At 41.2% G+C, this 22796-nt stretch overlaps 1 protein-coding gene across 2 annotated transcripts in view; it reads left to right on the top strand.

The window, feature by feature from the left end:
- LOC106567780 (ephrin-B1) overlaps positions 1–21081 on the top strand; it is a 77905-nt gene extending 56824 nt beyond the window's left edge. For both annotated transcript variants that reach the window (XM_014137507.3, XM_014137508.3), the window contains exons 4-5: positions 8877–9008; positions 16652–21081. In XM_014137507.3, the coding sequence (XP_013992982.1) occupies positions 8877–9008; positions 16652–17043 (524 nt within the window). In that variant the 3' untranslated portion in view covers positions 17044–21081. The remainder of the gene's footprint in view (positions 1–8876; positions 9009–16651) is intronic.
- The last annotated feature ends 1715 nt before the right edge of the window (positions 21082–22796 follow it).

The following is a 22796-nucleotide window of genomic DNA, read 5'->3' as shown; positions in this document are numbered from 1 at the left end:
CACTGGTATATTGGCCCACTCATCTGGGTCTGGCGTCAAGCTAGGAGTGTCAAGGTCGGTCTAAAACCCTGCCCTAGTCCCCGTCACATCCAAAACAAACAAACCATAAAGAGAGGGTCGGCCGATAAGACTCTGATTCTACACATATGGGCTGTTACCGCATAGGCTGGGGATTATTTTTATAGCTGACTTGAGATAACAATTATCATCATTGGCTTGACATTCCTTTTGTCTTTCTCAAGACTTGTTTGCGTAAAGCTGTGTTTAATACACGGTAACCACTATGATAGGAGCTAGGAAACAGTCAAACGATTATATAGGCTATGTCATTAACATTGCTGTCTTGTGCAGGCTGTTACGGTTGGAATGCAACAGTTTATTTTTCTATGGTTTGGAGCAATGACGTTACTGACGCTAGGTCATAGTACATTCAGCTGTGTGTTTGCTGAAGGATCGGGTCTTATTTTCAACCAGTGAGTCATAGAAACTCTCTTGCCACAAATAATGTGGACACAGAGAAACAAATCACATACAATGAAGTAATGAGGAAATAGTATCGTTCCTTTGTTTTTATTACACTGACTCATCCAGGACAACGGTCACTAAAGTAAGATTGTAAACAACACACAAAACAATGAACAAAACAACACAACATATTATTAGAAGACGATATACAGCACGGTACTAATCCCTTGGTAAAAATAATGGTACGCATATATTTTTCATGGAGAGAACTTTGTCTCTAACAAAATGCATTTTTCAACCAAAATGTCAATGATTGGAGAAGATTATATGACTAATATCTGAATATGTAACGACAGTTAGTGCTATCCGGAATCCTTGAGACGTCCCTACCCTAAACCTAACCTTAACCCTAACCATATATCTTACTTAACCCTAACTTTAACCCTTACCTTAACCATTTGTAATGTCAACTTCAATGGGATGACTTCAGAGTTGGGACGTCCCAAGGATCCCGTTTAGACTTTTCCATGTAACAACAGACTGTGTCAGAATCAGCTGATGCACTTCCTCATACTGAGCCACTCTTGTATTACTGCAATTTATTGATTTGTGTGTGAACATGGAATTTTATGTAATTATCAGATGACAATTAACCCATGAAATTAGATGGTGTGGCACTGTATGCTGGTTAGTTTAAATGGAGGCTGATGGCTTTGATGGCCTCTCTCTCATCTCTAACCAAAGCTTTTACAATGTTAGTATAATGAGCAAGAGCAAGGCCTGTCGATGTTTGAAACTGCTGAATTGACCACTTTGATATTTATAGCTATGGATGTGAAATTAATTTTTTAAACAGGCTGTCATTTTAAGATGTGTGATATTGTTTTGGGGGTGGAGATTCTTCAGTTGTTGTTGACAGCCCCATATGTTGTGCTGCACATTCAGAACCAGCAGTAGCAGACATCACACCACCAATGCTTCTGGCACAATAGTTCTCTTAACTGTAATCAGACTGAGAAAACTGAGGGTGCCATTTCGATCAGTGATTCTCAACTGGTGGGTATCGACCCAAATTAGGTTTTGAATGGGTAGCGACTAAAACCAGGTAGAAAGTGTGTAGAAATTATAATGAACCTATATTTGTTAATAATTTAACCTCTGAACTATTTTTCTTCAATCACAGTATTTTCAATATAGTTATTAGCAGCGCTATTTCGCAGATTTGGTTGATTTTTGTGGTCTCAAGCCAGAGGGCTTAACATTCTTCATCAAGAATATGGGCAAAATGGAATTATTGACAATGAAAAAGTAGGGACTGTTGTTCCCTTGTCATATAATTGGTACATTTACTATCAATATAGTATAAAAAATAGTTTTCCAGATTACATTTTAGGGAAAAAAATGGTGATACAAATATTGGATTGCGACTGAGACAACCTGGTTCAAGTTGGGTCCCAAGGCAAAACCAGTTGAGGACATAGCACACAGCAATATGAACTGGTTTAAAATGAGCTGTTTAAATGAATATCAGTATGCCTTTATAAATATTGTGTTAACATCCAAAGAGGCACACAACGTTCTGGTCATATTTATAGCTATGGATGTAAAATGTATTTTTTAAACAGGCTGTCATGTTAAGATGTGTGATATTGTTTTGGGGGTGGAGATATGGTGCCACACCATTTTGGGGCGGCAAGTAGCCTAGTGGTTAGAGCGTTGGGCCAGTAACGGAAAGATTGCTGGATCGAATCCCCGAGCTGACAAGGTAAAAATCTGTCATTCTGCCCCTGAACAAGGCGGTTAACCCACTGTTCCCCGGTAGACTTGCCTAGTTAAATTTAAAAAAAGATATAATTGTAAATAAGAATTTGTTCTTAACTGACTTGCCTAGTTAAATAAATGTGAACACCTTGCATTTAAATATACTTTTTTATGTTTAAATTTATTACGATCCCCATTAGCCGACACCAATGGTGACAGTTAGTCTTACTGGCGTCCGACACATAACGAAAAAGACATTAGAGACAAAAGACTTTACATACATTTGAAAACTAGAACATGTAGTGTGTGTGTGTGCATCTATCAATTACACATACATGTTGGTACATACACACAACAAGTAGGCCACATGGGGCAGAGGCGTTGTGCCATGAGGTGTTGCTATATTTGTTTTTTGAAACCAGGTTTGCTTTTCACTTGTGCTATATAAGATGGAAGGAAGTTCCATGCACTCATGGCTCTGTATAGTACTGTACGTTTCCTTGAATTTGTTATGGACCTGGAGAATGTGAAAATAACCCTGGTGGCATGTCTGGCGGGGTAAGTGTGTGTGTCAGTGCTGTATGTAAGTTGACTATGCAAACAATTTGGAATTTCCAACACATTAATGTTTCTATAAAAACAAGAAGTGACGCAGTCAGTCTTTCCTCAACTTTTAGCCAAGAGAGACTGGCATGCATAGTATTTAATATTAGCCCTGCAGGACTTGCTTTGTTGAGTGTGGTGTCAAAAAAGCAGAGGATCTCTTTATTATGGACAAACCTCTCCCCACCTTGACAACCATTGAATCTATATGTTTCGACCATGACAGTTTACAATCTAAGGTAACACCAAGTAATTTAGTCTCCTCAACTTGTTCAAAAAATAGTAGAGGGCCTACAGAGCTGCCCTGCGGTACACCACACATTACATGTTTGACATTGGAGAAGCTTCCATTAAAGAAAACCCACTGAGTTCTATTAGATAGATAGCTCTGAATCCACAATATGGCAGTTTTTTTTAAATTTATTTATTTATTTCACCTTTATTTAACCAGGTAGGCAAGTTGAGAACAAGTTCTCATTTACAATTGCGACCTGGCCAAGATAAAGCAAAGCAGTTCGACAACATACAAAAACACAGAGTTACACATGGAGTAAAACAACATACAATCAATGATGCAGTAGAAAAAAAATAAGACTATATACAATGTGAGCAAATGATGTGAGATAAGGGAGGTAAAGGCTAAAAAATGCCATGGTGGCAAAGTAAATAAAGTATAGCAAGAAAAACACTGGAATGGTAGATTTGTAGTTTGAAGAAAGTTCAGAGATAAAATATAAATAATATGGTGCAAAGGAGCAAAATAAATAAAATAAATAAATACAGTAGGGGAAGAGGTAGTAGTTTGGGCTAAATTATAGATGGGCTATGTACAGGTGCAGTGATCTGTGAGCTGCTCTGACAGCTGGTGCTTAAAGCTAGTGAGGGAGATAAGTGTTTCCAGTTTCAGAGATTTTTGTAGTTCGTTCCAGTCATTGGCAGCAGAGAACTGGAAGGAGAGACGACCAAAGGAGGAGTTGGCTTTAGGGGTGACCAGAGAGATATACCTGCTGGAGCGCGTGCTACAGGTGGGTGCTGCTATGGTGACCAGTGAGCGGAGATAAGGGGGGACTTTACCTAGCAGGGTCTTGTAGATGACCTGGAGCCAATGTGTTTGGCGACGATTATGAAGCGAAGGCCAGCCAACGAGAGCGTACAGGTCGCAGTGGTGGGTAGTATATGGGGCTTTGGTGACAAAACGGATGGCACTGTGATAGACTGCATCCAGCTTGTTGAGTAGGGTATTGGAAGCTATTTTGTAAATGACATCGCCGAAGTCGAGGATTGGTAGGATGGTCAGTTTTACGAGGGTATGTTTGGCAGCATGAGTGAAGGATGCTTTGTTGCGAAATAGGAAGCCAATTCGAGATTTCACTTTGGATTGGAGATGATTGATGTGAGTCTGGAAGGAGAGTTTACAGTCTAACCAGACACCTAGGTATTTGTAGTTGTCCACAAATTCTAAGTTAGAACCGTCCAGAGAAGTGATGCTGGACAGGCGGGCAGGTGCAGGCAGCGATCGGTTGAAGAGCATGCATTTAGTTTTACTTGTGTTTAGGAGCAGTTAGAGACCACGGAAGGAGAGTTGAATGGCATTGAAGCTCGTCTGGAGGGTTGTTAACACAGTGTCCAAAGAAGGGCCAGAAGTGTACAGAATGGTGTCGTCTGCGTAGAGGTGGATCAGAGATTCACCAGCAGCAAGAGCGACATCATTTATGTATACAGAGAAAAGAGTTGGCCCAAGAATTGAACCCTGTGGTACCCCCATAGAGACTGCCAGAGGCCCTCCGATTTGAAAATTTGAAAAGCCATAACACAAAAGTTCTCAACAACAGGTTATGATCAATAACTTCTTGGGGCTATGTGGGACGCTAGCGTCCCACCCGTGGTGCACCCTATCAACAGCAGGTGCATTTCAAGAGCGGCAAATTTGAAACCAAATAAATGTCAAAATTCAAATTTTTCAAACATACAACTATCTTACACCCTTTGAAAGATAAACATCTCCTTAATCTAACCACGTTGTCCGATTTCAAAAAGGTTTTACGGCGAAAGCATAAAGTTAGATTATGTTAGGAGAGTACATTGACAATAGCTGTGTGTAATGTTTTGTCAATTCAAAGACAGGCGTCACCAAACCATAAAACCAGCTAAAATGATGCACTAACCTTTTACAATCTCCATCAGATGACACTCCTAGGACATTATGTTAGACAATGCATGCATTTTTAGTTCTATCAAGTTCATATTTATATCCAAAAACAGCGTTTTACTATGGCATTGATGTTGAGGAAATCGTTTCCCTCCAATAACCGGCAGTCAAGTCAGCACCACAAATTAAATAATTAAAATTAGAAAACATTGGTAAAATATTATATTGTCATGTAAAGAATTATAGATTTACATCTCTTGAACGCAATCAACTTGCCAGATTTAAAAATAACCTTACTGGGAAATCACACTTTGCAATAATCTGAGCACTGCGCCCAGAAAAATATGCTTTGCTATACAAACGGCCATGTTGGAGAGATCTAAAATCGAAAATACTATGTAAATAATCCATTACCTTTGATTCTCTTCATCAGATGTCACTTCCCGGAATCCCAGGTCCATAACGAATGTAGTTTTGTTCAAAAAAGCTCATCATTTATATCCAAAAAGATCCGTGTTGTTAGCACATGATCTAAGCCAGCCGGACTTCTCGTCATGAACGAGGGGAAAAAATATATTTACGTTCGTTCAAACATGTCAAACGTTGTATAGCATAAATCATTAGTGCCTTTTTTAACCAGAACATGAATAATATTCAAGGTGGACGAATGCATTCTCTTTTATAACGTATTGGAACGAGGGTACCCAACATGAACTCGCGCGCCAGAGTCTAATCGGCCATCACCGTTCCATGGCTCTTGTTCGGTCAGATCTCACAGTAAAAGACTCAAAACACTTTGTAAAGGCTGGTGACATCTAGTGGAAGCAATAGGAAGTGCCAAAACATTAATCAACCCCTGTGTGTTTCAATGGCATAGGCTTAAAGGTAATTCAACACATCAGGTATCCACTTCCTGTCAGAAAATGTCTCAGGGTTTTGCCTGCCAAATGAGTTCTGTTATACTCACAGACACCATTCAAACAGTTTTAGAAACTTTAGGGTGTTTTCTATCCATATATAATAAGTATATGCATATTCTAGTTACTGGGTAGGATTAGTAACCAGATTAAATCGGGTACGTTTTTTTATCCAGCCGTGAAAATACTGCCCGCTAGCCCCAACAGGATAATATCAAAGGCTACACTGAAATCTAACAGTACAGCTCCCACAATCTTCTTCTTATTCATTTCTTTCAACTAATCATGAGTCATTTGTGTCAGTGCAGTACATGTTGAGTGCCCTTTTTTATAAGCATGCTGAAAGTCTGTTGTTCATTTATTTACAGAGAAATAGCATTGTACTTGGTCAAACACCATTTTTTCCCAACAGTTTGCCAAGATCTGGCAGTAAGCTGATAGGTCTGCTGTTAGAACCAGTAAAGGCCGCTTTACCACTTTACCACTTGGGTAGTGGAATGACTTTCGTTTCCCTCCAGGCTTGAGGACAAAGACTTTCCTCTAGGCTCAGATTAAAGATATGACAGATAGGAGTGGCTTTAGAGTCAGCTACCTTCCTTTGTAGCTTTCCATATAAATTGTCAATGCCAGTAGGTTTGTCATTATTGATTAGATAACAATAATTTTCCCACCTCTCCCACACTAACTTTACAAAATTTAAACTTGAAATGCTTTTCTTTCATTATTTTGTATTTTTTTAATGCATGAGTACGATGGCTCACAGTTTGTTGTTGGCATTTCCTGACTAAGTTTTCCCACGTCTGCCAATTAAGTAATCATTAAAATAATTAGCAACATCAAATGGTTTTGTGATGAATAAGACATCTGATTCGATGAAAGATGGAATTAAATTTCTTTCTGCCCATAATTTCATTTAAAGTAATCAAGTTTTTTTGCATAATTCTTTATATCATTGATCTTGGCTTCACAATACAGTTTCTTCTTTTTGTTGAGTTTAGTCACATAATTTCTCAATTTGCAGTAAGTCAGTCAGTCAGGTGTGCAGCCAGACTTATTAGTCACTCCTTTTGCCCCATCTATTTCAACCATACAGTTTTTCAATTCCTCATCAATCTATGCAGCCTTAACAGTTCTAACAGTCAGTTTCTTAAAAGGTGCATGTTTATCAATAATTGGAAGAAGCAATTTCATAAATGCATCAAGTGCAGCGTCTGGATGCTCCTTATTAATCACATCAGACTAACAAATATTTTTAACATCATCCACATGAGTCACGGCAAAATATTTTGTATGATCTCTTATACACTATTTTAGGCCCTGCTAGACCTCCATCAGGGCTCTTAAAAATGCCATTCTAACAATAGAACAATTGGACATTTAAGTGCTACTTGTTTCCTTGATTTAGTTTAGAATATTTTCTACAAACTATTAAAGTAAAATAATTCCAAGATCACATAGTTCTCTTGGGAGGAGGGGCAGTAAAACAGCATATGTACACCAGAGGAATGCTGGTGGGAGGAGTAAAGTCTGATTGTAAAGACTAGAATGGAATAAATGGAATGGTATCAAACACATCAAGCATATGGAAACTCTGTTCTATTTATTGGATTGACTCTGTTCCATGTATTCCATTTCAGCCATTACAATGAGCCTGTCCTCCTTTAACTCCTACCACCAGCCTCTGATGTACACTTTAATGATTTTCCAGTCGATGGAATCTCCCTTAATGCCAGAGTATTCAGACTACTCTCATTATGCTTTTACATTGATGGCACTCAGGGGAACAATGCAAAAAGGGTAACACTTTACTTGACACCGCTCATAACCATGTCATAATATGTCACAACAGCTGACATAACTTGACATAACATGTCATAATATGGTCATAACCCATATTTACACCTGTTGTGACATACAGTATATTACATTATTTTATGGCTGGTTATGACACCTACATTTATTCAAATGATTTATTCAGATAATTGTTTTCCCTGCTAAGAAGTTTCCTTTTGTTTGAAAGTTTGTTTATAAAATCCTTTGTTTGTAATGAATTCTTTACAGTCATGTTTTTTTCCATCATATTTTAAATAACTTATAGAAAATATGACACTCTCATAAAGCATTATGACCATCCTTTGTCACTTTATTTGGACTAAGAAAATACACTTTATGACACTGTCAAGAAACATTATGACCATCCTGTGTCACTTCACTTGGACTAAGAAAATACACTTTATGACACTTTCAAGAAGCATTATGACCATCATAATCATATAAGCCAGATAGGCCTATCACGTGCATGCCGTTATATCAGTCAAAAAGAGGGTGTCTTGTCCTGCTCCTGAAATCTGCTCCTGCATTCATCCCAGTCATCAGCAACAGAGCATTGGGGTAGGTGCGTGTCTGACATCAATATGTGTGCAATTAATATAATAATTTAATATGGTCAATAAAAAACAAACAAACATACAGTTGACACGTAGGCTATGGTGTAATGGAATATTTTGCCTTGTGTGGTAGGTTTTTGGGGTTTTGATACTCTTATGTAGGCGTCATAACCAGCCATAAAATAACACAATATACTGTATGTCACAACAGGTCTAAATATGTGTCGTGACAGTGTTATGACCATATTATAACAGGTTGTCAGCTGTTATGACATATTATGACATGGTTATGATCGTGTCATAACGTGTTATGACGCTATATGTCAAGTGAAGTGTTACCGCAAAAAATGACTAATGCCTTTTTTATAGCTTCATTTGGCAGGTTATAGCAGACACTGTCATGCATGCCTCAGACTTTATATTCATTGGCTTTAATTAGGACATAAAATTGGGGTCAAAGGAACTGATTACTATGGCTCCCATTCCACACCCCATTTCAAATCTTTATTGGAAAATGATACTAAAAGGACCAACAGCATTTACAATATTCACATTGGAATCTAACTTTGTTAACGTTCTTCGTCCAAATTGCAGACCCGAACACAGTTGTACCGGACCCAGTGATAACAGAGAAGCCCAGCCAAGAGGAAAACGTTGTGAAGGAGACAACCACCAAACCAAATAAGAAGGGGGGCAGTGGTGGGGCCGTGGAGTCGGGCAACAAAGGTGAGGATGCTCAGACTTGTGGGAAAAGGAGTATTTGCCACAGTATGACCCCTGTTTCCCGGTTTTGTGCTCTAGTCCTTATTATCAGTGTTCAAGATTTGACTGTAACCTTCAATGCCAAAAGGTCATGGTTTTGCTTCCAATACTGTATCCCACTCTGTGAAACCATTGTTCTCTGTACAATGCTCCCCCACATCCGCCACACACACACACACACACACACACACACACACACACACACACACACACACACACACACACACACACACAGTATTGTATAACTAAGCTTGTGGGGAAACCCAATTCAGTCCCATTCAAAATCCTATTTTCCCTAACCCCTAACCTTAACCCTAACCTTAACCCTAACCTTTAACCTAACCCTAGCACCTAACCCTAATTCTAACCTTAACCCTAAACCCACTAGAAATAGCATTTGACCTTGTGGGGACTAACAAAATGTCCCCAGTTGGTCAAATATTTTGTTTGTTTACAATGTTTGTGGATACATACACACACACACACACACACACACACACACACACACATTATATTTTTCCCTTTTGGTTTGAGAAAGTTACACTGATCCACTTTTTTAATTATGCTGAGTAGTAATGTGGATAGACACGGTGCTCAAGTGTGGCAATGAAAAATTAAAATCCTAGCTGTTAGGCTGAGATCTAGCCACAGATAAAGAGCAGGATTTCTGCGCATTGGATAGATCCATTTGTATTTATTTTGCTAGGGTTTCAGTCACCAGAATGGTATTTTTTTACGGGGAAGCAGAAAATGCTGAAGTTTATATAGGTTTAGAAAGTCATTTGGGCCCAAGGGTTCTGGCTCTGCTGCAGGACAAAATAAAATCAGATGTTCTGGAAAAAGTGGCCTTCCCTCTCGTCATGGACAGTTGCCAAGTCTCCCACAGTGCGGTTTTCTTTCAATGTGAAGGTTTGGCAGACATTTTTCTTGATGTGTGTTTCTTTGAACTTTTGTTTCTGTCCTATTCCTTTAACTGCATAGAAGGAAGAAGAGCGCCGCCATAACAACCTGTTGAGTCTGACTTACCCGAGAGCTCTCATACCTCGGGTGAAGAGGAATGTAATAAAGGTCGATGGTTTATCATGCCTGTCTGCACAGCTCCACAGCTGAACGCGGCCAAACGCACACAACTGATCCAAAGCCAATCAGGACAGCAGACAAAATATGCATGGGTTTATTGTCAGAGCTGCCAACAGAACCAAAATGATACGTTTCAACTTACAAATACTTCGTCATTTAAACATTTAGGGATACTTTTGGGAGGTTTATCCCTCTGCTATAAAGTTAAAAGATACTGTGAGATATTCGTTACAATGCTTTGCCTTTGTTGTGTTGAAGCATCGCCCTGCTTTGACAGAGGAGCACAGATATCATAGGTAAATCCAATCCAATTTTATTTGTCACATGCACCACATACAACAGGTGTGTCACGCTCTGACCTAGGAGAGCTGTTTTTCTGTTTATTTAGGTCAGGGTGTGATATGGGTGGGCAGTCTATGTTTTTTGTTTCTATGTTTTGTTCTTGTTTTTGTAGTTCTAGGTTGAGTTTTGATGATCTCCAATTAGAGGCAGCTGGTTCGTGTTGTCTCTAATTGGAGATCATATTTAAGTTGGGGTTTGTCTATGGAGTTTTGTGAGTAGTTGTTTTCCGTTTTGTATGTTAGTTACCTGACGGAACTGTTGGCTGTCGTTTTTGTTATTTTCTGTTTAAGTATTATCATTAATAAAATATGAGCACTCTACACGCCGCGCCTTGGTCCCCTTTATACGACCCGTGTTACAGAACTACCCACCATGATTGGATCAAGCGGCGTGCCCAGGCAGAAATGGACACCTGGTCACACAAGGAGTGGACGGAAAGGAGAAACTGGACTTGGGGCCAAGTAATAGAGAGGTATCGGAGCCTACCGGGGAAGAACGAGAGGCAGCCCCAAAACATTTTTTTGGGGGGGCACACAGGTAGTTTGGCTGGGCCAGGACTGAGACCTGAGCCAACTCCCCATGCTTATTGTGGTGAGCATGTGCCTGCCTATCACGCTCTCCCTCCAGTGCGCCTCCATAATCCAGTACGTTCTGGGCCTGCTCCTCGCACTCTCCCTCCAGTTCGCCTCCATAGCCCAGTATGGCCGGTGCCTGCATTGAGCACTCGGTCCTCAGTGCGTCTTCCTAGTCCGGTGAGACCTGTTTCAGCTCCACGATCTAAGCCTCCAGTGATAAGCGATGGTGCGAAGCCTATAGAGATGATCCATGGCACGAAGCCTCTAGTGATGATCCATGGCCTGGAGCCTGTTGAAATAATCCTTGGCAAAAAGCCTGAAGGGGTTATACATGGTCCGGAGCCTGTAGGGATAAACCCTGGCACGAAGCCTGTAGGAATAATCCATGGCCCGGCACCTGTAGAGATCATCCTTGGTAAGAAGCCTCCTGTGATGATCCATGGCGCGGAACCTGTAGAGATGATCCATGGCATGGAGCCAGCAGCAGCGGTCACTAGTCCGGAACCGATAATGACGCTTCCCAGTCCGGAGCCTCCAGCGACACTCCTCAGTCCGGAGCCTCCAGCGACGCTCCTCAGTCCGGAGCCTCCAGCGACGCTCCTCAGTCCGGAGCCTCCAGCGACGCTCCCCTGCCCGGAGCCTCCAGCGACGCTCCCCTGCCCGGAGTCTTCAACGGCGGTCTGCAGCCCGGAGTCTTCAACGGCGGTTGGCGGTCTAAAGCCACCGGCGATGATCCACGGTCTGGTTCCTCCGGACACACAGAAGCGGGGGGATCAGCGGGCGGTGGGGGCTCTACGCCCGGAACCAGAGCCACCGCCAAGTATGGATGCCCACCCGGACCCTCCCCAATAGGTTCAGGTTTGCGGCTGGGAGTCCGCACCTTTGGGGGGGGGGGGGGTACTGTCACGCTCTGACCTAGGAGAGCTGTGTTTTTCTGTTTATTTAGGTCAGGGTGTGATATGGGTGGGCAGTCTATGTTTTTTGTTTCTATGTTTTGTTCTTGTTTTTCTAGTTCTAGGTTGAGTTTTGATGATCTCCAATTAGAGGCAGCTGGTTCGTGTTGTCTCTAATTGGAGATCATATTTAAGTTGGGGTTTGTCTATGGGGTTTTGTGAGTAGTTGTTTTCCGTTTTGTATGTTAGTTACCTGACGGAACTGTTGGCTGTCATTTTTGTTATTTTCTGTTTAAGTGTTATCATTAATAAAATATGAGCACTCTACATGCTGCGCCTTGGTCCCCTTTATACGACCCGTGTTAAAAGGGGTAGACTTTACCATGAAATGCTTACGAGCCCTTTCCCAACAATGCACAGTTAAAAAGTAAGAAATAGTAACATAATAAATAACGAGGCTTTATACAAGGAGTACCTGTACCGAGTCAATGTGCAGGGGTACGAAGTAGTTGAGGTAATATGTACAGTAGGTAGGGGTAAAAGTGACTAGGCAATCAGGATAGATAATAATCAGAGTAGCAGCAGTGTATGTGAAGCATGTGAAATTGTGTGTGGCGTCAGTGTGCGTGTGTGTGGGTGTGAGCATATGTAGTGTGTGTTGGAGTGTCAGTGTAATAATGTCTGAGTGTGTGAGTCCAGTGATTGTGCATAGATTCAGTGTAAGAGAGTCAGTGACCCTTTTTTGCAATGTAATAGTCCGGTGGCCATTTGATTAAATGTTCAGCAGTCTTATGGCTTGGGGGTAGAAGCTGTTCAGGAGCCTTTTGGTTCCAGACTTGGCGCTCCGGTACCGCTTGCCGTGCTGTAGCAGAGTGAACAGTCTATGGCTTGGGTGGCTTGGGTCTTTGACAATTTTCCGGGCCTTCCTCTGACACCACCTGGTATTGAGGTCCTGGATGGCAGGGAGCTCGGCCCTAGTGATGTACTGGGCCGTCTGCACCACCCTCTTTAGCGCCTTGTGGTCAGATGCCAAACAGTTGCCATACCAAGCGGTGATGCAGCCAGTCAAGATGCTCTTAATGGTGTAGCTGTATACCTTTTTGAGGATCTGAGGGCCCATGCCAAATATTTTCAGCCTCCTGAGGGGGTAGAGGCGTTGTCATGCCTTCTTCACGACTGTGTTGGTGAGTGTTGACCATGTTAATTCCTTAATGATGTGGACACTGAGGAACTTGAAGCTCTCGACCCGCTCCACTACAGCCCCGTTGATGTGGATGGGGGCGTGCTCTGATCTCCATTTCCTGTAGTCCACGATCAGCTCCTTTGCCCTGCTAACGTTGAGGGAGAGGTGGTTGTCCTGGCACCACACTGCCAGGTAACTGACTTCCTCCCTATAGGCTGTCTCATCGTCGTCGGTGATCAGGCCTACCACCATCTGGTCATCAGCAAACTTAAGGATGGTGTTGGAGTCGTGTGCGGCCACACAGTCGTGGGTGAACAGGGAGTACAGGAGGGGATTAAGCATTCAGAAAAATGCTTTTAACAAGGGAAACTGCTTCCTTCTGCCAATCATTCAATCGATATAAATGTAAAATGTTGTTTTCTCTGTAATACAAAGAGGTTAAACCTCTTTAATTTGTATGCACATTTTTCCTGAGCTATTAAGCTCTTTGGAAGCAGAAGCGGTCTCCGTAGAATGAGGAAAACACATGATAAATAACACGTTCTGTACAGTCATTCATGCTCAACATCTAAATTAAACTGGGTAGAGAGATAGCCAGAATAGATTTCTATAAATTATTCAGAACATTCTGAAGTGTTGGCATGGGCCTACAGTTAGGTGCAAATGTGAAAATTTGTTCACCCAGAAGTAATTTGAATAATTCTAGTGTTTCATAATCATTCAGACGATCTTGAGGAAAGCCAATGTTCCGTGTCACAATAACGTCCTCTTATTAACTGGCAGGTGGTCTTCATTAATGTGAGCGAGAACAAACAAGTCTTTTGTTCACTCAACATATTTTTGACAAGCAGGAAAATAAAAGCAGTGGGGACTGACAGACTTCCATTGCCTTCAACACACACATTGGGCTCTATGGTCTCATGTACGATCAATAGTCTGTTGTTTTCCATCTCCCAACTTTGAAATGGGATTTCCTTCCTCTTTCATCAAGGTCATCTTACCCTGCAAAATAAATGAACAAATAATAAGAGCTGAGATTTGGTTCACTGTGGAATCCATCCCTCCATCCCCAGTGTAAACGTACAGTGGCTTACGCAAGTATTCACCCCCCTTGGCATTTTTCCTATTTTGTTGCCTTACAACCTGGAATTAAAATGGATTATTTTGGGGGGTTTGTATCATTCGATTTCCACAACATGCCTACCACTTTGAAGATGCAACATATTTTTTTGTGAAACAAACAAGAAATAAACCAAAAAATCTGAAAACTTGAGCGTGCATAACTACCCCCCCCCCCCCCCCCAAGTCAATACTTTGTAGAGCCACCTTTTGCAGCAATTACAGCTGCAAGTCTCTTGGGGTATGTTTCTATAAGCTTGGCAAATCTAGCCACTGGGATTTTTGCCCATTCTTCAAGGCAAAACTGCTCCAACTCCTTCAAGTTGGATGGGTTCCTCTGGTGTACAGCAATCTTTAAGTCATACCACAGATTCTCAATTGGATTGAGGTCTGGGCTTTGACTAGGCCATTCCAAGACATTTAAATGTTTCCCCTTAAACCACTCAAGTGTTGCTTTATCAGTATGCTTAGGGTCATTGTCCTGCTGGAAGGTGAATAATCTCTGGAAGACTGAAACAGGTTTCCCTCAAGAATTTCCCTGTATTTAGCGCCATCCATTATTCCTTCATTTCTGACCAGTTTCTCATTCCATGCCGATTATTTTTTTTTTTAAAACATCCCCACAGCATGATGCTGCCATCACCATGCTTCATTGTGGGGATGGTTATTCTCGGGGTGATGAGAGGTGTTGGGTTTGTGCCAGACATAGCATTTTCCTTGATGGACAAAAAGCAACATTTTTGTCTCATCTGACCAGAGTACCTTCTTCCATATGTTTGTGGAGTCTCCCACATGCCTTTTGGCGAACACCAAACGTGTTTGATTATTTTTTTCTTTAAACAATGGCTTTTTTTTGGTCACTCTTCCGTAAAGCCCAGCTCTGTGGCGTGTAGGCTTAAAGTGGTCGTATGGACAGATACTCCAATCTCCGCTGTGGAGCTTTGCAGCTCCTTCAGGGTTATCTTTGGTCTCTTTGTTGCCTTTCTGATTAATGCCCTCCTTGCCTGGTCCGTGAGTTTTGGTGGGCGGCCCTCTCTTGGCAGGTTTGTTGTCGTGCCATATTCTTTCCATTTTTTAATAATGGATTTAATGGTGCTCTGTGGGATGTTCAAAGTTTCAGATATTTTTTTATAACCTAACCCTGATCTGTACTTCTCCACAACTTTGTCTCTGACCTGTTTGGAGAGCTTCTTGGTCTTCATGGTTCCGCTTGCTTGGTGGTGCCCCTTGCTTAGTGGTGTTGCAGACTCTGGGGCTTTTCGGAACAGGTCTGTATATATACTGAGATCATGTGACACTTAGATTGCACACAGGTGGACTTTATTTAACTAATTATATGACTTCTGAAGGTAATTGGTTGCACCAGATCTTATTTAGGGGCTTCATAGCAAAGAGAGTGAATACATATGCGCGCACCACTTTAAGTTTTAAAAATGTTTCATTTCACTTCACCAATTTGGACTATTTTGTGTATGTCCATTACATGAAATCCAAATAAAAATCCATTTAAATTACAGGTTGTAATGCAACAAAATAGGAAAAACGGCAAGGGGGATGAATACTTTTGCAAGGCACTGTAGCTAGCAGCCTCCGGTTTGACAGTGCGGCAGCAGCATTGGGCAGGCAGTCAGCAGTGGAAGCGATGCCCCCAGGCAGGCAGGCAGCCCTCAAAGCTGTGCTCCCAGGCAGGCAGGCAGCAGTGGAAGCTATGCTCCCAGGCAGCCAGGCAGCAGTGCTCCCAGACAGACAGGCAGCAGTGGAAGCTATGCTCCCAGACAGACAGGCAGCAGTGGAAGCTATGCTCCCAGAAAGACAGGCAGCAGTGGAAGCTATGCTCCCAGGCAGACAGACAGCGGTGGAAACTGTGCTTCCAGGCAGGCTGAGCTGGGATGCAGTGGAGTATAAATAGTGAAGAAGGGGAGGGAGGGTTAGGGAGGGAGGCTTCAGGACCACACAGGAAATAGGCATGCCACTCTAATTGGACTCAGTCCTCATCCTCTGTGTCTAATGAGAGACTGGTGTTTTCTTTTCCCTCAAGCCGGTAATATACATTTAAACAGTTTCTCTTCCTTTACCCCCTCATGTGGAGTTATAACATATGGCTAAACATACACAGTTTAATCCTCCCCTCGCTCTCAAGATGCATGCCAAGAAGAAATGAGCTATCATCTGTCTAAAACTGACACCCCCACATGCTCACAAAGGCCACACAGTCAGGAAGCCCCTAGTTACACACTCAATTCAGAGAAATAATGGAAGAAGCCTTTTTTCTCTTTGAGAACTCATTTGCACACTCGCAGGGTTGCACCTCTATCATGATCAGCAACAGTACAGCTTTGTCTGACAGTCTGCCAAGCAGACCACCGCTCGTTCTTTCCCTGCTGCTAACTGATTCCTTTTTTCTCCCATCAACAGACACCATGAACCAGGACAACAAGTCAGACTCGTCCAACTCAGCGGAGGGTTTCTTTGCCTCCAAGCCAGCGCTGTTTGCAGTCATCGGGGCGGGATGCGTCATCTTCCTCCTGATCATCATCATCCTCATCGTCCTGCTGATCAAGCTGAAGAAGAGGAACCGCAAGCACACCCAGCAGCGGACCACCGCTCTGTCACTCAGCACGCTGGCCAGCCCCAAGTGCTCTGGGAACGCCGGCTCTGAACCCAGTGACATCATCATCCCGCTACGGACTACAGAAAACAACTACTGCCCCCATTACGAGAAGGTGAGCGGGGAATACGGCCATCCGGTTTATATAGTCCAGGAGATGCCAGCGCAAAGCCCAGCCAACATCTACTACAAGGTCTAAGGCAATGACTATGTCTAGGATGCTTGCTGTAGGGGAGAATTCTGGCCTACCTTTTACTACCTTGTCCGTCTGATGTTGAAAGACACTTTTGATGTTCAAAATAGTGACACAAGAACAAAAATGAAAGAAGGTTGTCCTGGACACAGTAGTTGAAAACATGTTTTATGTTTCCGGATAGGCCAAAGGCAGGTTTTGGAGGGTTTGTGTAGTCTTCTCTTCCTGCTTCAAGCTAGAAATTTTAATTCACCCAAGTTTTGCTATACTGTGTGTCTGAGAAGACTGTAAGATGGTAAAGCCTATGGCGTAGAGAAGCCTTCACTCTGACAATGGAGACGAGTTGCAAACAGGGTATACTACACAAACAAAGGACCCTGCAATAGGGCTGTCACTCATGGGCTCCATTCCTGTAATGAAGCCTCCATGGTTTGCTCAGAGACAGAAAAAGGCACAGTGTGATGACAGCAAAATACACTTCCCTTTCACAACAATGTGTTTTACCTGCGCTATTGTTTTTTATCTGTCACCTACAGTAGCTTCCTTTTCACCAGTGTCTGCTCCTTCAACATTTTGTTTCTTTTCTACTGAATATCTACTTAATACATGCTATATTATGGTAAATATTAATATTTCTACTGAATATCTAGTTAATACATACTATATTATGGTAAATATTAATATTTTTCATGTATCCTTTACTGATACTTTGTCACATGTAGCAGGATCGGTGTCATTAATGGCTATTTTGAGGTTGTCCACTCTTTCTGTTTATATAAAAAAAAACACTTACATATGTAGGTCCCAGTACGTGTCTCCTGTTATACTTCTTTAAGCGTGTCCGAACAGGCAAAGTCAGGTATGCAACTGTGGTGGGAAAAAACTAGCAATGAACATGTCTCACCCTGGATGTGAATTAATGAAAAACAAATAGCTCATACTCAATTGCGGTGAGAGGTCATCATGACTGAAATAAATTTAAAGAAAACGAAAAGGTTATGTTTCAAAATGACAGGTCACTTCTGTGTCTGAGCGGCCTCGAGGGTTTTCACTCCAAGTTTTCCCCTTTGTGAAAAAGAATAACAAGATCAAATTTGTTTGAGCAGAAAAAGGTGTGGAAGCAATTAAGATGTTATCAAAGGAGCAGAGCCTTTTGCTCCCACCTAAAGGCCGTGCTCTCAGAAGAATTGGATGACTTCGGAGGGAATGATTTGCGTTCACCTAACGGTATGACATTTGTAGTGATAGTTCTGCGCCCGGAGACAGTGGAATTCTAGGGATGTAGCTAAGGATGGTTTTATTGTTTGCCACATTCATGTTTGAGTCTGAATTCATTCATAGCCACTTAGGCATGGTGCCTGGATCAGTCGTGTGCTCAGAATGAGAAGGGATGCAGGTAATTTCCAACGTGCTGTGCATCTCCATAAAAGCTTGTTTTAGGACAATGGAAAGAGTTTGGAAACCAGCTCCAGTCCCTATTCTCCTCAGCCTTGCGATGATGGGAAAACCAAACCTTTTAAAAAAAAAAACAGCACAGACAAGAGAGGTACAGAGTGGACACTTAAAGTAAGTAATGATTCTGCTACATTACAAATTGTTGTACAAACGTAATTGCAATACAGTACATATTTATCTTAAACTGTTCCTACTCACAAAAAGGCTTTTTTAATTCCTAAAGAGTTTTACCCTTGTTACAACCGCAACGGGATGGCGCTAAAACATCTCTGGTGTCTTCAGGAGGAGGACTAATGACTTACCATTCCTATCACCTGGCATCCTCAAAGACCAGGCAAGATTACACTGGTACCAAATCGTTTTCAACATGAATCATCACACATGTTTTCTGTTTCAATATCTTATCTCCATGTACTTAAGTGGGTCCCATAGTCTAGTCGTGTGTGTTTATTTTGAAACAAGATAGATACTGTCATGTATTTACAGTAGAATTACTCTGGCATACTTTTCATGTTGATAACATTGAGATTATTTTAAGTTATTAAGAAGTTTATCAACGAGAGCAGGACATGTGCCACCAGTTTGTTGGCATTGTTTCAGATAAGAGAGCAGATTCACTATTATTATATTTAGATGGACGTGACTGTAGACTGACATATTTGTTTGCTTTGAGGGTTAGAGCAGATTGACTGTTCTTTTGAAACATTATATTTTTTTCAATCTGGATTTATTTGGATAAATTAACATTGTTTCGCTCAAAAATAGCCTCAAAGTTTACTTTTGCCTTCCCGGTGTCTTGTACATTATCACTTACATTACAGAAATAAATTATGTCTACAACATATGCAAATATGACTCTAACCATGATTTGACATTTTTTAAACATATTTTGTTTGTTTTGAACTGAATTATACTGTAACTAAGTTTTATCATAAAGTGTTAAGAATAAAGTTCAAATTAAGTCAATGACAAACTGGTGACAAACAGAATCCTAATTCTTTAGATATTGAACAAGCATTGTTTTATTGTCGTGTGTTGTTTGTCATTGGGTAAAGGTATAGTTTATTACACAATGCTCATCTTCACAATGTTTAAGGATAATGTGTACACCACTGTGTGATCTTCAATTATTTACAGTAACACAATACCCTGTAGTCCTAGAAGTAACATGTGATGTCCCTTTACTGCTTGTTTATTGTTTGTTTTTTCTTTTTATTTTTGGTAGTACAGTGGCCTAAAATAATGTAAATATGTGAAAAAGTACCATTTTAAAGTTACATTTAATAGAGACCCATTTATGAACGTAAAATGTGTTTTTTTTTTATGCAGAATTTTGTAAATAGGTGTGTTTCTGGAAAGACATTTTGTATAAATCTTGATTTTTTTATAGACACAAATCTCTTAGAGCGGGTGTTTTAAGTGCCAGGCCTTGCAAGGAAAGAAGAAAATGGTATTGTTGTTCACCACATACATACAACATGAGAAACATTATTTCCCCTCAGTTTCATTCTTGCTGTCACAGACTGTTTGTGGGTGGGTGGGGGACTGGATTGGGAGTCTAGAGAAGGGCCAGATACTCTCCTATACATTTTATAGATTTTCTCTGTGACACAGTCACATCTTGAAATCGATGGATCTGTTAGTGAACTTTAAAAACAGGGTATGGTGAGCAACCAAGTAAATACTTGATGCCTTGATGTTTTGATCAAGATGAGTCTGAGTATAATACAATGCTCCAAAGGTAAAAAATAATGTACCCATGCTGATTAGAAATAGTCAGATGAGCAATACATTATTCCAGGCATCTTTCTGTACAAGTTTCCCTAAACTCTCTGTATGGTCTCACTGACCAAGGATACAGTAATTCCATCTCTAGTTGTGAGAGTCCAAGGTGAAGAAGAAGCATTGTGCTTGGAGGAGGTCTGCTGAGCTTGCGACTTTGGGAAATAAATAAGGCCAACATACATGGCTCTATCTCAGTCTTTCGACACCCCTCAAGGTGAAATGGACACGCTCTCTTGACCTCTGCAGATTATCACGATATTATCTCTGGCTCTCTCTAATGAGAAAGCAGCTCAAGCCCCAGACATTTCCTCAGCTATCAGCCACACAGCCAAATTCAGCCCACCTCTGCTGTGCTGTGTATGGTGGCCAGGTCACTCGCATAGTTCAAAAATATTACAGCAGTGCTTAGCAACCTGATAGCTGAAGTGTGAACTTAAAACATCTCCATACTATTAGAGTAAGAAGGAAAATATCTACATTATTTGGTTTGGTTTTCCTGATCAATACAGTTTAAACAGTAATGGCTTGTTCAGTGTGACCGGTTGCTCACTTTCCCTGCCCTCAGTAAGTCATTATTATCATTGTTTTATTTCTGTTCATGATTCAGTATTATTTTCAATGTACATGTATGCAATCCCAGTGAATTAGTTTTTTTGCGTCTGCTCCATGTTCATATATTTCGCCTTTCGTTCACACGCAGCTTCCACCCATGTTCAACATAACCAGTTACTATGGAATGGAAATTCCATGAGCCAAGTTTGAAATCCTGATATTGCATATTGATAAATAAATTTTTCCTATGGATTTATCTCGTGTCGTCTTTTATAAAAAAATCTATAACATATGGTGCATTGACCCTGCACAGTAGAATGTGTGTCTTACGCAAGGCACCACTGTGTGTGTACAAAACATTAGGAGCAACTGACAGACTGACGAGGTGAAAGCTATGATCCCTGTTAAATACACTTCAATCAGTGTAGATGAAGAGGAGGAGATATGTTAAAGAAGGATTTCTTTAAGCCTTGAGACATGGATTGTGTATGTGTGCCTTTCAGAGGGTGAGTGGGAAAGACAAAAGATTTAAGTGCTTTTGAACGAGGTATGGTAGTAGGTGCCAGGCGCACCGGTTTGAATGTGTCAAGAACTGCAATGCTGCTGGGTATTTCACGCTCAACAGTTTCCTGTGTGTATCAAAAATGGTCCATCTCCCACCGGACATCCAGCCAACTTGACACAACTGTGGGAAGCATTGGAGTCAACATGGGCCAGCATCCCTGTGGAACGCTTTAGACACTTTGTAGTCCATGCCCTGATGAATTGAAGCTGTTCTGAGGGAAAAAGGGGGTGCAACTCAATATTAGGAAGGTGTTCCTAATATTTTGTACATGCAGTGTATATATTTCAACAGCCACATTTCTTAGCTGAACAAAATAAATGTTGTTTATCATTATTTTACATCCAAAACTTTGATCTGTCTCTGTAAGACAGGTGTTCCATCTGAAGCCTATGTTTTAAATAGATGGCTTAGAGAGTGCTGCTGGATTCACCGATCCTCTGTTTCTCTCCTCTTTAATATGCAAAACATTAAGTACATACTTGACTGGGTCCAATATGAAGCACATATGACATATCATTTACCTTGTGCCAGGGATTCAAAAACTCAGGATATTCTCTGAGAGATACTCCAGACATCTTGCAACCATGGAGTGGCACTTGGAAGGCATGCATGGAATTAGATTCCCAACCTCTATCTGAGAGTAATGCAATATAGGCAACGGCCTGGGGGAAGATATGCTCATCTGCCACTAAGCCCAGAGAGAGTTTGTTTGTTTATTTGGATTCCCATTAGCTTTTGTAGAGGCAGCATCTATTCTTCCTGCGGTCCACAAAAAAACACAAAACATGACAAGTAATTAAACACTGATACACTGTTAGACAAGGGCAGTAACACAGACTTTAAATACCGTGATAAACAAACAATATGAAAATAAATAATTATATACAAACAATAAAACAACAAAAAATGGTGTGTGTTAGTGTGTGTGTTGCCTCACAGTCCCCGCTGTTCCATGAGATGTTGTTGGATCTTTTTTTAAGGTAACTTTGCTGTTTGTGTGAGTAATTGGAGGTGGAAGGGAATTCCGTGCGATTGTGGCTCTGTATAATACTGTGCGTTGCCATGAATTCGTTTTAGACTTGGGGACTGTGAAGAGACCCCTGGTGGCATGTCTTGTGGGATATGTATTCCAGACAATCTGGAATTTTCATTACAGTAATACTTCTCATAAAAAGTAAATCAGAAGCAATTAATCTCTCTTCAACCCTCAACCAGGAAAGACTGGCATGCATGTTGTTTATGTTAGCTCTGTATGTGCAGTTAAGGGCAAGGCGTGCTGCTCTGTTTTGAGCCAGCTGTAGCTTTGCGAGGTCTTTCTTTGCTACACTTGACCGTATTACAGGACAGTAATCAAGATGGGACAAGATCAGAGCATGAACAACTAGTACAGTTGATTTTTGTG

The sequence above is a fragment of the Salmo salar genome, chromosome 13 (assembly GCF_965601325.2).
Source record: "Salmo salar chromosome 13, fSalSal1, whole genome shotgun sequence".
Lineage (NCBI taxonomy): Eukaryota > Metazoa > Chordata > Actinopteri > Salmoniformes > Salmonidae > Salmo > Salmo salar.
This window is presented reverse-complemented; position numbering and strand designations above follow the sequence as displayed.